Consider the following 16,052-nt stretch of genomic DNA (forward strand, 5'->3'; position numbering starts at 1 on the left):
AAAGTGATTTTTCAAGTGCAAATATTTGATCATATTACTCCCACCTTAAAGATTTCAAATGACTACTTTTTGCCCTCAGGAAGAAGTCCAGACTCTAGAATGTCCTTGAAAGTCTTCATCTGACTAAGATAGCTATAGTGTGTTTAAACCAAAAGAAAAATAAAAGCTCAAAATATGCACATTCACACATTAGTAATGAAATACACACTTCTCTGTGGACATTTATTTATGACAAAAGATCCTTGTTAATCTATATTCTAACATTTGTAAGTGAATATGTCATAAGCTAAATTAATTTATTAAAATTTATATTTAGAATATTGTAGCTATCTTCACCAGATTCTTTTTTTTTTTTTTTTTTTTTTTGCGGTAGGCGGGCCTCTCACTGCTGTGGCCTCTCCCCCTGCAGAGCACAGGCTCCGGACGCGCAGGCTCAGCAGCCATGGCTCACGGGCCCAGCCGCTCTGCGGCATGTGGGATCCTCCCAGACCGGGGCACGAACCCGTGTCCCCTGCATCGGCAGGCGGACTCTCAACCACTGCGCCACCAGGGAAGCCCTCTTCACCAGATTCTTAAGTTAACTCACAATGATCTATAAAAACAAAAGATTCTTAAAAGACAATATAGAATGTATTAGACATAGTATGTTTGTAACGAAACATTTACGGTATTATGTTTGCCTCACTGTGAACTATAAACATCTGATAGGGAGCAATTTATTAAGACAGCAGCTGACAGTGTTTAGGTCAGAGATAAGTGGAGTTACAGATTACCATGTCTAATAAATTTTCTAGAATATTTTTAATACTAATTCTTAATTTTTGTAAGAATCAAACCTGTGGATGAGTATATCATAATGTAAATCACGTACCCAGTCGGAAAGCATATCAACATTCTAGACATCTAAATTATAGTTTAAGTTGCCAAATTATTTTTACTCTATACAGAAATCATGAATTCATTCAAGAATTATTTGTTAAAACCCTGTTATGTGCCAGATATGTCCTCTGAGTGCTGGGGATTCAAGGGTTGAACAAGGCAGACAAGAACTTGCTCCCTCAGAGCTTACATTCAAGTAAAGATAAAGATAGACAATGAACAGTATAAATTAATAAGATAATTCTAAATAGCTATAAATATTATGAATAAATTTAAAAAGTGACATGATATGACAAAACATTGGAGTAGAGGGTTATCTTACATTGATGGCTGTATAATAATTCTTCATTGAGAAGGTGACATCTGAGCAGAAACAAAAATGACAAGAATGACCTGCTGTGCCAAGATCCAGAGAATCCCAGGCAGCAACAAGAAAAAGTACAGGTGGTTAAAGGTAATATGAATAATGTTGGTATGTTCAAGAAGCAAAAAGAGGTCAATGGACCAAGGGTGAAATCATTTAACTGAGGGGAGAGAGTTTGGCAAGGCCAGATTATAAAGGTAGGTGGTGAGGAATTTAGATTTCATTTTATAGGATATCTTTCTAAGAGGAGAGTTATATGATTTGACATGTTTGAAAGGATCAGTCTGGCTGCTGTATAGGGAAGGGACTATAGGAAGTCAAAACTGGAAGTCTAAAAAATTTTTAGAATTGTAATAGAGCCAGCGAGGAATGATTGTGATGAGGACTTGCAGGCATGTGGAAATATACAAACGGTAGCACATTTTAAGTATGTAAACTATGCCTTACATATTTTAGGCATTTAATGTATATTTGTTGAATGAATGGACAGCATAATGCATAAAAATATGAAAATGTAGCAGTGTATTATATTCATGGCTACTTATTTTAGGCATGAAAACTGAAACAAAGGAAAGTACTGGGAGTCTTTTAAACTTATGAGAAAACCTAACATTTTCATTTGTATTTAAATGCTTTTCTCACTACAAATAATTTAAACAATTTGAAAATAAATCCAGACTTAAATGAGAAAATTCTAAAATGGTGCTATTCACCAAACATCTGACATTTCCTAATGTTAATTCTACAGTTGTTGTTGTTGTTGTTGTTGTTGTTTTGGTACTTTTATGGTCAGATTGAGATAAATAATAGAAATTCTGCATTAATAAGAATATTTTCTATTATTTAGCAAAAAAGAGGAAACTATGTTTGAGGTTTCTAAAAAATCATACTCTGTGTCTTCTGCACATGGGCTGTTTACATTGGGCAATCAGACTATAAACTTGGTGTGCTGCGGCTGGTCCATACTACCTTCCAAAAGGCAACCATTACATTTTAAGGAAGTTTATGAGTGAGTTATTGAAAACACAGTTATTAAAATTGAAATTATGTAAACTTATTAGTTAAATGAAAAAGTTTAAAACAAAGGTAGTAAATATTCAGTCTCTTCACTTCCTAATTATTTACTACATTTTAATTGTCATCAATGCTCTTGAGGTTATGCCTATTGCATCTGTATGGTGACAATCCTACCACAGTGTGCTCCTAACCACCTCTTTCCAACTCCACATTTAGTGACATCATGTGGGAAGCTTGAAGTCAGACATGATGAAATATTTACATCACAAAAATTGGCAAACACGATAAACCAGGTCTTCCTCCTACCCATGAGAGTCAATTGTTTAACATTTACCAGCACACCACTAGTTATAACTGTACTAATGCTACTGTCACTGCTACAGCATCTGTCCCTGCTACGAACTTCTATAGTCTAAATTCCAGAAACTACATTCTGCTTTGCATTAGAAATGAATCAAGGGTAAAAATGAAGAGAGCAACAGTGTGCCACAGCTGGCTTTTAGACAGGGAAGGTCAGTGTTCAAAAGTACTTTACTTAGCTTGTTTGCATTTTACCACCCTCAAAATAATGTCCACATTTGCCTCTCATTTCCTTTTGTGAAACAGCCCTGCTGAGTGTGAAACTATTGAAGCTGTGTGTTATCAAAGTTCAAAATTTAGAAAAAATTTCCAAAAAAAAAGATGCTATTTTCTCCTATTAAAATAGTGATGACTTAAAAGAAAGAACTAATGTTGGAGTGGTGCAACATTAGTACTCATACACAATGATAATAGGAATATAAGTTGATAAATATTTTAAAATAAATTTTGAAATATAGAAGTAAAACTCTTTAACTTATTGTTTAAATTTAACCTGCAGAAAGATTATTTAAATTTAACTTGCAGAAATATTTATAAAAATGCATTCAAAATAGTGTTATTTATGATAGGAAAAACTGAAATGGGTAGAAAACTTTTGTACATTTGTTTGAGAGAATATTATGTATAATTTTAAATAAAATGCATAAAGTTTTCAATGACATGGGGGATGTTCATAAAACATAATTGATAAAATTTGGATATGACATGATATATTCAATAGAAGCCAACACATGAAATTGTATATGTATATAGGGTAACTAAAAGTAAATTCCACTGAACATTAATTAAGCAGTTAGAGTGTTTGGAATATGACTATTTTCTTTTCCTTTCATATTTTCACAATTTTCTAAAAAGACATAATAATAATGTCTAAACTAAAAGTGTTTTCAATGTAAGTTAACTGAATTTATAAGAAAACCTAAATTTTCCATTTGTATTTACATGCTTTCTCACTACAAATAATTTAAATAATTTGCAAATAAATCCAAACATATTTTTAAAAAGTCTAGAATGGTACTATTCACCTAACATCTGACATTTCCTAATGTTAATTCAACAGTTTCTTTGCATAGCCATGATTGGACAAAAAACACTGGAATTGTTTTAAAGGATTTTTATTTTAGGTTCATATGTAACATATTCATCTATTTAGCTATAAATCACCAAATTTTCTTCTAAATCAATTATTGCCATCTTTGCTTTAGCATCTTCTGGCACTTCATAGTCTCATAAAATTCTCAAAATGACCTCAATTTTAATTCAGTATAATTAAACTATACCATGCATACAGGGTGAGAGAAAATATCAAAATTTTAAAAATTAGTAGAGTTCTACAGGAAGAAATAACTGCCTTAAATATTTATTTCAAATTAACCAATGATGTGAGAAATAATTAGAGTCTGCAGAAAAGGAATAGCTATACTGAGACAAATAGACATACTGGTAAAGGAAGGAACTATCATCTACTGTCTTTCTATCTTATTATATTAATGTGTGTAAGATAAAGAAAAGGGGGTGAGAAGAATACTGATAGTTGTCCAGTGAATTTCCTTTTGATATAAGAGAAGTTTGGATATTATTATCTAATGATCTAGTATTATGTACCATTTTAATGCATTATGGTATTTTAATTGTGCTTTGCTGTCCAGATAGTAACCAATAGGTATCTGATAGGTTGCAAATGTACTTTTGTGACTCATAAAGGGAGAAGTTTCAAGTTTCAGGGCATCCTTACCATTTCAAATCTACTTACAAATGATACTGATATTAGTGTGAATATCAGTCCCACATTTACCCTTGAGAAGTTATATGGGCCTAGAACTTATGAGTACTTAATTAAAACATGTCTTAAATGATTGGCTTACCTGAAATTTTGACTTGAGACACCACTCCATCTCCTCCATCACTGTGTGCACGAACCTCTACAACATATTCTCCATCCCTGGGGATTGGGACTTCTATGGAGTGTTTATGAGTTGAATACAGCTTGCCATCATGCTGGCCATCAGGTCTATAGAGTACCTTTAAAAGTTTCAAAATATGTATATTTAATAAATTGGCAATAAGGAGTCAATGCCCTAGCATTAAACTGGAATAAAAACGCTTATACTTTTTATTAATTAAAAAAAAATCTTAGGGAGCTGTGTGTAATACTAGCTGGAAAATTCATGTTGTTTTTAATTCACAGAAATTGATTTCATCTATTTTTAGGGGGATCCAAGAGGATGCATCTTAGGCATCTAAATTTTATTTTTTGAAATTACCAAAATAGAGAGAAAGAATGTGTCTTTTTATGAAAAAGGTAAAAAATGAGGGCTCTTTCAATATATTAAATTAGTCTAAAAATTGCCTAGTAATTAAAATTTTTTCACACTGTTTCTAAAAGTTAGTGTTGACTGAAAAATGTGATAGTGTGATATAGAGAATATATAGAAATAACCTTTTCTTTTCATTTTTGTTCACTTACAGAGGGTACCTCATACATCAAAGAATTCACTGTGTGCTTGGCGACATTATCTTAATCATTGTCAAACAAAAATGGATTCTTTCTTTCTCTCTTTTTTAAACACTAATTATTCTAACAACTCTATTCTTTAAAGCAGTTATTCTATCTTGCTCATTTGACATAGTATTTTTCTAGAATTCACCGAAGATCTTTTCTCATTTCAAAATTTATCATGTCATCTGATTCTTCCTCACAGCTAGAATAAGAGAGAGCTGTTTGGGTTTTGGCAAAACAAAAAACCAAACATCAGTCACTCTTTGTAAGAATGAAACTTGTGTGGGAAATAATCTAGTAATCTTTTATATACCTTATATCCTGTCACTGTGGATTCATTTGATAGTGCAACCACATGATCCCAGGTGATTATGTAGCGTGAACCAGACCTTATGGAACTGATGATCCTTGGAGGCTGGCTTGGAGCTGTGAAAGTAATAACATGCAACTGATAGTCACCATATCCAATTTCAATTCTGCAAGCTGTATCACATCGGGAATTATAATACTGATAATGATGTAACAACAACAATGGCTAATTCTGATGTTTGTACTGTTTGCCTGGCACTATGGTATGCACTTTACATCCATGGGTTCATTTAATGCACTGGGACCCTGGGAGATAGGTAATAAAATAAAATGATCTCTTATTCTCTTCTCATCAACCTTCATTTGGATGTCTCTCTCCACCAGTCTTTTTTTTTTTTTTTTTTTTTTTTGCGGTACACGGGCCTCTCACTGTTGTGGCCTCTCCCGTTGCGGAGCACAGGCTCCGGACGCACGGCCATGGCTCACGGGCCCAGCTGCTCCAGGGCATGTGGGATCTTGTCGCACCGGGGCATGAACCCGCATCCCCTGCATTGGCTGGCTGACTCTCAACCACTGCGCCACCAGGGAAGCTCCTCCACCAGTCTTTTAAAACTTCTGTTTTCAAGGTCATCAATCATCTCCACTTGGCCAAATCTAATGTCACTTTTTTATTCTTTTAAAACTTAACATCTTCGCAGTATTTCACAGAGTTGACCTTCCAATTCTTTCTTGAATATCTTTTCTTAAATTTCATAATCTCTTATAATCTTTCCTCCTATCTCTCAGGTTGTTCCTTCTCATTAATCATCCTTTGCTAGCTCCATGTCCTCTGCCCAGTTTCCAAATGGTGGAATGACTTAGGACTTGATCCTGAGCATGCTTCTCTCCTCTATATATGAATCTTCCCTAAACCTTACATCTGGGCCCATGGTTTTAAGTACACACAATTATATCTCAAGCTCATCTCTCTCGACCTCTAGACATATATGTGCAACTTCCTATCGCCTCTTAAATGTCTAAAAGATTTCTCAAATGCAATATAATCAAGACAGAACATTTACTATGTACCCCCAAATCTGCCTTTCTGTGAGACTTTCCCATATTTACTAAATGGTACAACCAAACCCCCAATTTCTCAAGCCAAAATCGATTCAATCTTCCATTCCATTTATTGCCAACATCCAAATTAGCTGCAAATTGTCAACTCTGCCTGCCGAAAATTTTCCACTTCTTTCTATCTCTATTATCACCCAATGCTGGCCACCAACGTTTCTTCCTCAATTACTAAAAGAGGTCTCCTAATTTGCTATTCTGCTTTCACTTTTATTCCACCAGTATCCATTGTCTACTCAGAACAATTAAAAAAAAACCCATAAATTAGATATCACTTTCTGCCTTACTATCTTCCAATGATTTCTTATCACACTTAGAAAGAATTTTAACTCCTTACTATGATCTATGAGACCCTTCTTATTATGACTCCAGCACACTTTTTCCTCCTCAACCCAGAGCCTATGCTCTGGAACTATTGGCCTTTCTACAAGTAAAGCATACTGCACTCTTTTCATATAAAGTCTTTGTGCTAGTTATTTTATCTGCCTGATAGAATCTCCTCTGCAAAGACCTCCTTCTTATTACTCATATCCTAGGTCAAATGGCATCTTCTCTAAGAGGATATTCCCAACCATCAGATTTGAATTTGGCTCCTACCCAGGCAGTTTTAAATTGTATTATCTGTTTATTTATTGTATTTTATTTAGTATTTAATTCTAATTGAAGTGTAGTTGATTTACTATATTATATTAGTTTCAGGTGTACAACAGTGATTCAATATTTTTATTGATTCTACCCCTTTAGAAGTTATAAAACATTGGCTATATTCCCTAGGCTGTACAATATAGCCTTGTAGTTTATTTATTTTATATATAGCAGTCTGTATCTCCTAATCCTACCCCTATTTTACTCCACCCCCTTTCCCTCTCTGCACTGGCAACCACTGGTTTGTTCTCTATATCTGTGAGTCTGCTTCTATATTGTTATGTTCATTTATGGGTTTTATATTTTATTCCACATATAAATGGTAACATTAAGTATTTGACTTTGTCTGACTTACTTCACTAAGCACAATACCCTCCAGGTCCATCCACATTGTTGCAAATGGCAAAATTTCACTCCTTCTTCAATGGCTGATTAATACTCCATTGTATATATATACCACAACTACTTTGTCCCTTCATCTATTGATGGACATTTAGGTTGCTTCCATATCTTGGTTGTAATAAATAATGCTATGAATGCTGGAGTGCATGCATCTTTTCAAATTAATGTTTTTATTTTCTTCAGATATATAACTAGGAGTGGAATTGCTGGATTTAAGGTTTTTGAGGACCTGCATATTGCTTACCCTAGTGGCTGCATCAATTTACATTCCAACTAATGATACACTAGGGTTCCCTTTTCTTCACATCCTTGCCAACATTTGATATTTGCAGTATTTTTGATGACAGCCATTCTGACAACTGTGAGGTGATATCTCATTGTGGTTTTGATTTGATTTTGTCAGTGATTAGTGATGTTGAGCATTTTTTCATGTGCTTATTGGCCATCTGTATGTCTTTTTGGAAAAATGCTTATTCAGATCTTCTGCCCATTTTTTTACTAGGTTGTTTGTTGTTTTGATATTGAGTTGAATGAACTGTTTACATATTTTTGATATTAATTGCTTATCTGTCATATAATTTGCACATATTTTCTCCCACCCAGTAGGTTACCTTTTCATTTTTTCAATGATTTCCTTTGCTGTGCAAAAGCTTTTAGGTTTAATTTGGCTCCATTTTTTAATTTTTGATTTTGTTTCCTTTGCCTGAGGAAACAGACCCCAAAAAATGGCAAATAGTGTTCAGCCTATCTTTTCTTATAGGAATTTTATGGTTTCTGGTCTTACATTTAGCTCTTTAATACATTTTGAGCTTATTTTTGCATATGGTATTAAGAAAATCTTCTAATTTCATTCTTTTGCATGTATCTATCCAGTTTTCCCAGTACCACTTATTGAAGAGACTGTCTTTTCCCCTTTGTATACTCTTTTTTTTTTTTTTTTTTTTTTTTGTGGTACGTGGGCCTCTCACTGTTGTGGCCTCTCCCGTTGTGGAGCACAGGCTCCGGACGCACAGGCTCAGCGGCCATGGCTCACGGGCCCAGCCGCTCTGTGGCATGTGGGATCTTCCCGGACCGGGGCACGAACCTGTGTCCCCTGCATCGGCAGGCGGACTCCCAACCACTGCGCCACCAGGGAAGCCCTTCCCCTTTGTATGCTCTTGTTTCCTTTATAATATATTAATTGACTATAAGAACATGAGTTTATTTCTGGGCTCTCTATTCTCTTCTATTGACCTATGTGTCTGTATTGTGCCACTACCACACTGTTTTGATTACTGTAGCTTTGTAGTATAGTCTGAAGTCTGCAAGCATGATACCTCCAGCTCTGGTTCTTCATTCTCAAAATTATTTTGGCCATTCAGGGTATTTGTGGTTCCATAAAATTTTAGAATTATTTCTTCCAGTTGTGTGAAAAATGTCATGGGTATTTTGATACGAATTGCATTAAGTCTTCTCTATTGATTTGTTTTGGTCGAATTTTATTTATTTCCTCTCGTCTCTTTATTATTTCCTTCTTTCTGTTGACTTTAGGCTCTGTATCCTCTTCTTTCTCTAATTCCTTTAGATGGTAGGTTACGTTGTTTATTCAGATATTTCTTCTTTCTTCAGGTAGCCCTGTATGGCTATAAACTTCCCTCTTAGAACTACTTTTGCTGTGTCCCATAGATTTTGGGAAGCTGTGTTTTTATTTTCATTTGTCTCTAGGTATTTTCTGATTTTCTCTTTGATTTCCTTCATTGACACATTGTTTTTTTAGTAGTATGTTTTTTAGTTCCCTAGGTTTATGTTTTTCCCATTTTTCTTCCTGTAATTGATTTCTAGTTTCATACTATTTTCACTATAAAAGATGATTGATATAATTTTTATCCTCTTAAGTTTTTTGAGATTTGTTTTGTGGCCTAGCATCTGATCTATCCTGGGAAGCATGCCATTTGAACTCGAAAGAAATGTGTACTCTGCTGTTTTTGGATGGAATGTTCTATAGATATCTATTAAGTCCAACTGGTCTAATGTGTCATTTAAGGCCATTGTTTCTTTTTTTTTTTTAACATTGTTATTGGAGTATAATTGCTTTAAAATGTTGTATTAGTTTCTGCTGTATAACAAAGTGAATTAGCTATATATATATATATATATATATATATATATATATATATATATATATATATAGCTCTTGCATCTCCCTCCCACACTCCCTACTCCACCCCCCTAGGTGGTCACAAAGCACCGAGCTGATCTCCCTGTGCTATGCAGTTGCTTCCCATTAGCTATCTATTTTACATTTGGTAGTGTGTATATGTCAATGCCACTCTCGCACTTCGTCCCAGCTTATGCTTGCCCCTCCCTGTGTCCTCAAGTCCATTCTCTATGTCTTCGTCTTTATTCCTGTCCTGCCCCTAGGTTCTTCAGAATCATGTTTTTTTTGTTGTTTTTTTCTGTTTTTTTTTTAGATTCCATATATATGTGTTAGCATACAGTATTTGTTTTTCTCTTTCTGACTTACTTCACTCTGCATGACAGAACTTCACTCTGCATGACAGACTCTAGGTTCATCCACCTCACTACAAATAACTCAATTCAGTTTCTTTTTATGGCTGAGTAATATTCCATTGTATATATGTGCCACATCTTCTTTATCCATTCATCTGTTGATGGACACTTAGGTTGATTCCATGTTCTGGCTACTGTAAATAGTGCTGCAATGAACACTGGGGTGCATGTGTCTTTTTGAATTATGGTTTTCTTAGGGTATATGCCCAGTACTGGGATTTCTGGGTCATATGGTAGCTCTATTTTTAGTTTTTAAGGAACCTCCATACTCTTCTCCATAGTGGCTGTATCAATTTACATTCCCACCAACAGTGCAAGAAGATTCCCTTTTCTCCACACCCTCTCCAGCATTTATTGTTTGTAGATTTTTTGATGATGAAGGCCACTGTTTCTTTATTGATAATCTGTCTGGATAATCTACCGATTGATGTAAGTGGGATGTTAAATTTCCCTACTGTTATTGTATTAGTGTCAATTTCTCCCTTTTTCTCTATTAATATTTGATTTATATGTTTAGTTGCATACATGATAACAAATGTTATACCCTCTTCTTGTATCACTTCCTTTACTATTTTATTATATTATGCACTTCTCTATCTTTTGTTATAGACTGTATCTGTTATGAGTATTGCTACCTCAGCTTTCTTTTAGTTTCCATTTGCATGAATCTCTTTCCATCTCCTCACTTTCAGTCTCTGTGTGTCTTTAGCTCTGAAGTGTCTCTTGTAAGTAACAGATAGATGGGACTTTTTCTCTATTTAATCAACTACTCTGTGTCTTTTAATTGGAGAATTTAGTGATTTGAAGTGATTATTGATAGATATGTACATATTGACATTCTGTTACTTGCTTTCTGGTCGTTTTGTAGTTGTCTTTTAGTTTCTTCCCTTGTGATTTGATGATTTTCTTTATTGGCGTGCTCATGTTCCTTTCTCTCTAGTTTTTGTGGATCTATAATTGTGGGTTTTGACTTGTAGTTACCATGGAGTCCATATATGTTGACCTACAACTCTATCTACTTGTTTTAAACTGATAATCATTTAAATTCAAACACATTCTAAAAGATCTACTTTTTAAACTCCCCTCCACACATTTTCTGTTTTGATGTCATATTTTGCTTCTTCATGTTTATCCTTTAACACTCTATTGTGGTTATAGTTGATTTTACAATTTTCATTTTTTAATCTTCATAGTTGCTTATTTAAGTGGTGATCCACAGCTTTTACTATATATTTGCTTTTACTAGTAGGGTTTTTTCTTTCATATCAACTCTTACTACTTGTTGTATCCTTTTCTTTTCCACTTAGAGAAGACCCACTAAAATTTTTTGTAAGGTTGGCTTTGTATTGATAAACTCTTTTAGATTTTGCTTCTCCTATCTCTCCTTCAATTCTGAATGATAACCTTGCTCAGATAAGACAGTCCTGGCAAGCCAGTCAGAGCTTGAGACAGGTCCCAATTTGGAGCCTCTGTGAGCACAAGTAATGGCTGCCCTTGCCCCATTCAGATGCAGTGCTGGTTCTTTTCAAGTTCCTTCCCCCACAGCTGCACACTCTCCTTGGCAATGTAGCCTGTGTCCTATCTGGGAACTTTTCTGAAGAAGGCAACTGGTGCAGGTTGGGACACATGCTGGGAAAGTCCAAGGAAAACCATCAGAGGATTTTCAATCTGATTCCTCTGTCTTGTTACCAGGAGTAAGCAACTGTGTGTGCACACTCTTTGTGAGTGGAGTCTTGTTTTCTACAGCCCTCTCGTAAGTCCCACTGGTGGTTTAATCTGCTATGGGGACTCATCTTCCTGGTGTTGGACCCCAGGGTTGGGGTGTCTGATATGTGGTTCAAACCCCTCACTCCCCAGGAGATCTCTGAGTCTGTGATATCCCCCTCATCTTTTATGTCCTGTACTACGGTCATGAGTCCCAATCTGATTACTTCTTCTCTCTTCCTACTTGACTCCATGTGGATATTACTTTACAGCCTTGGTTGTAGAAGAGTATTTCTGTCAATCTTCAGTTTGTTTTCAGGGAGAATTGCTCCATGTCTAGATGTATTTTTAATGTGTTCATGGGGGGAGGTGAGCTCAGGTCCTCTACTCTGCCATCTTGGTCTCCTCCTCCCATATTATCTGTTTATTCACTTTATTATTCTGTCATCTGATGTTATACTTATTTATTTGCCATATTTCTCTCCCTCTCTCTCTCTTCCTCTCTTTCCATTAGTTTGTTAAACCCTGTGAGAAGAGGATCTGGATCTTGCTTCATCCTTTCTGTATTGTCAACACTTAGACCTGTTCTGGGCACGTAACATATTTTTGATGAATGAATAAATTGAAAAAAGAACAAAGGAATGAATGCTCTTTTTACAAATTAGAAAGCTGAGGTTTAAAGATTTGATGTAATAAGTCTACTGTCACACATTGAGTAAGTGATAGAGACAGATTTGAAACCCCTGTCTGATACCAAAGCTTGGATCTTACCACCATGTTCTATTATTTCATTAGAACTTTCTTTTCCCCCAAGTGAATTTCATAAATTTTCAAACTCTAATGGTAATCATGTCTTCAAATTCTTGTGAAGTTTCCCTAAATTCTGAATATAAGTTCTCCTCTTCCATCTGTTCAACTTGGGTTCAAAAAAGAGCTATCATAGTGAAGCCAGGGTATGATCAAAAAATGTGAGCAGGGCAGGTGGTCTTGTTATATTAACAATGAGAGCATACAGTAATAAGAGAGTGAACATAATGTTACAACATTTAACTTGTATTTGCATTGTGCAGTGACAAAGGTTTATAAATCAAAGCATAGAAAAATTATAGAATTTTCTTTTTCTCATGTTGTTGATGCATTCCTATAAAACCAAGTTTAAAACAATAACAAATTAATTGTCTAATGATACAAAATTTTGTGGGCAGTCTTTACAAAGGGAGGTTCTGTAATGGAACATTAAATGTGTGAAGGTATTCTCCACATTTTTTCATCATCTACAATAACAATCAATGCTTTTGTTTGTTTTTGTTTTTTTAAATCTTGTGTGATCTTAAAGGTTAAAATTGAAAACCAAAAGTGCTCAGACTGCTAGGTAGTAATTTTCTCTCAAATATACCTACATCCTCACTGAATCAATTGGGAGTTTTTGACAAGTATAAAATGAAAATATTGAGACTCACGTGCTTTCTTGGTGAAGGTCTCAATCATATCACTGGGAGGTCCACACCCTGCGCTATTGCAGGCCCTGACTTCCATAAAGTACTGGGTGTCAGGCAGAAGGTTCTCCAGCCTGGCAGAGTATTCTTGGCTAGTGACTTGCACTCTGTGTGCAGCTGCTTCTTTATCATGGACGGCCCAGTACCGAATCTGCAAACATACAAGTTGAGTAATATTTTTTCATAATTCAGACACTTCAGTTGCAAAAAATTCTTTTCAAGTTGTTCTGACACTTGATGTTGGCTGAGCATCATATTCTCAAATGTTACTTAATGTTACTTACATTTCTATCAGTCTTAGAAAATGGCAAGGCACACAATGCAGATCTGATTAGAAGTGTCAAAAGCAAATTAAAGGCTCACCTCATTGCCTGAAATAGTCACACACAGATGAAAAAAGAGAAAAAGCCAAAAAAATGTGCATAAGATTTGCTCTCAAACTATAAAACTGGTTTCTGTTTGGAAGTATTTGCCATAATAATTTATATCATTTATTTCCAGCTTTATTTGTGTTTACATGATTGCAAATTTTTTAAGGGCCATTGATAAACAAAAATAGTCATGTGGCCTAAAACATGCTAGCTTAATTACTTTCTGCCAGCTTATTTCAGAAGTATGTATATAAAATTATTTCCTTTGAACTTATATAGAGGGCAGAAATCAAAGAAATATTATACCTAATAACTTGATTAGTTGTAGAAATTATCTTTAAAATAAGTTTTAAAAAATTTCATTCATGTTGTGATTAGAAATGATTACTTTTACCAACGAGCATATCAATGACAGCCTTCCTTGTCTCTTAAAGTTTAAGTAAAAGCTATTAATTATAATATTCATTCTTCTAATAAGGCTGTTTTATTGGTTAAAAATCTATAATTACATCTCAGTTATAAATAAAAAGGAGAGGATTGTTTATAAGTATACTGCAATTTTATATTTTAGATGCCCTAAAACAATGGGATTTTAATTTCACAATTAACCAACATACTAGAAGATAATATCTAATATTTATATAATCCTGAAATTTTTATTTATGTAAACATAAAAAAACATTATAAAATGGAACTGGATGGCTCAAATTCCCTTAGTAACAAAGTGAGGTTTATATGAAGAATGAGCACATTCCAGAACAAAGGCTAGTTACTACTTGCTTATTGGTTTCCTTTGTAATATTTTTATTTTGTTTACTAGGGCTCATTTTTTCTGTTGCCAATAATATATTTCCTAATAGTTTTGATGTAATCTCTTTGGCTTTTCTGTCCTCTGACCAGAAGGATGGCTTCAGAACCGAGGAAGTGGAATATTACAAGTGGTTCCAAAGGCAGATCTCAGTTGACAGAGAAAATACTTTATGAGGATGGGACCCTCCTTGTGAAGGCATGAGTTTCCTGGTGTTGGAAACATCCAGGCAGTGCCTACATTCATCTGAGAAGGAGGAAGACGGCCTATATTTTAGTGGAAATTTGAACTGTGTGACATGTAAGGCCTCTTCCACTGCTTGACTGAAGAGAAATAAAATGAACATTTATATTCTAGTGAAATGCCAAGTACTAAAGTAGGATCATCTACGTGTATTATTTTCTCAACAAACCAAGAATGGTAGTATTTAGCCTGTTTTATAGCAATCAAAACTGACGCCCCCGAGGCTCAGACATTTTTATGTGGATACTTGTTGACTGAGAGCACATTTTAAAATCTTCATTAATTATAACAACTTTTCTATCCCGTTTAAAGAGGAGAAGATTTTTAACTAGACCATTTCTAAAAGACACTAAGTATTAAAATGAGGACTTAAAGTGACAAAATTTTTTGACATTTTACCCAAATTCCATGAGGCATTTTGGCAATACAAAAGGAAAGAACAAAATTTTCTTTAATTTACTCTTTGCACCTATATCTTACATGGCCAATTATTTTATTCATCTGATTTTGACAGGGATCTATATTACACAGTCTCCATAGAAATTCACAATAAATTTAAGCAGTGACTTAGTTATGCCCTGGTAACTAGGGAACAGAGAGAGTTATTGAGTGTATCAAATAATCTCTGACTTTCTTATTTTAGAATATGAGATTTTTTACAGACACTTTTAGAGTATTTTAAACCTCTACTAATGAAAGCATCTGATACAAAATTATTTTGGTTGAATAATCTGTCTCTCCCTAATTTAAAGCATACCTTTATATTTAACTTGCAATGTTTTCAAAGAATTCTAAAATAAATAGTGGATAAGGGCTTCCCTGGTGGCACAGTGGTTGAGAGTCTGCCTGCCAATGCAGGGGACACAGGTTCGTGCCCCGGTTCGGGAAGATCCCACATGCCGTGGAGCGGCTGGGCCCATGAGCCATGGCCACTGAGCCAGCGCGTCTGGAGCCTGTGCTCCACAACAGGAGAGGCCGCAACAGTGAGAGGCCCGCGTACCGCAAAAAAACAAAAAATAAAAATAAAATTTGGGGGCTTCCCTGGTGGCGCAGTTGTTGGGCGTCTGCCTGCTGATGCAGGGGACACGGGTTCGTGCCCCGGTCTGGGAGGATCCCACGTGCCGCAGAGCGGCTGGACCTGTGAGCCATGGCTGCTGAGCCTGTGCTCCGCAATGGGAGAGGCCACAAGGGTGAGAGGCACGCGTACCGCAAAAAAAAAAAAAAAAAAAAAAAAAAAACAGCAAGAAGGGGGCTTCTCTGGTGGCACAGTGGTTTGAGAGTCCACCTGCCA

At 35.2% G+C, this 16,052-nt stretch overlaps 1 protein-coding gene across 2 annotated transcripts in view; it reads right to left on the reverse strand.

Annotated features, from left to right (window-relative positions):
* Positions 1-16,052, reverse strand: part of CNTN1 (contactin 1) — a gene marked incomplete at both ends in the record, with an annotated part of 158,992 nt that overhangs the window by 31,121 nt on the left and 111,819 nt on the right. For both annotated transcript variants that reach the window (XM_081248140.1, XM_081248139.1), the window contains 3 exons: positions 4,486-4,642; positions 5,434-5,546; positions 13,304-13,490. In XM_081248140.1, coding sequence (XP_081104266.1) covers positions 4,486-4,642; positions 5,434-5,546; positions 13,304-13,490 — 457 coding nt within the window. The remainder of the gene's footprint in view (positions 1-4,485; positions 4,643-5,433; positions 5,547-13,303; positions 13,491-16,052) is intronic.

Source organism: Mesoplodon bidens (assembly GCF_964165515.1).
Source record: "Mesoplodon bidens genome assembly, chromosome: 11".
Classification (NCBI taxonomy): domain Eukaryota; kingdom Metazoa; phylum Chordata; class Mammalia; order Artiodactyla; family Ziphiidae; genus Mesoplodon; species Mesoplodon bidens.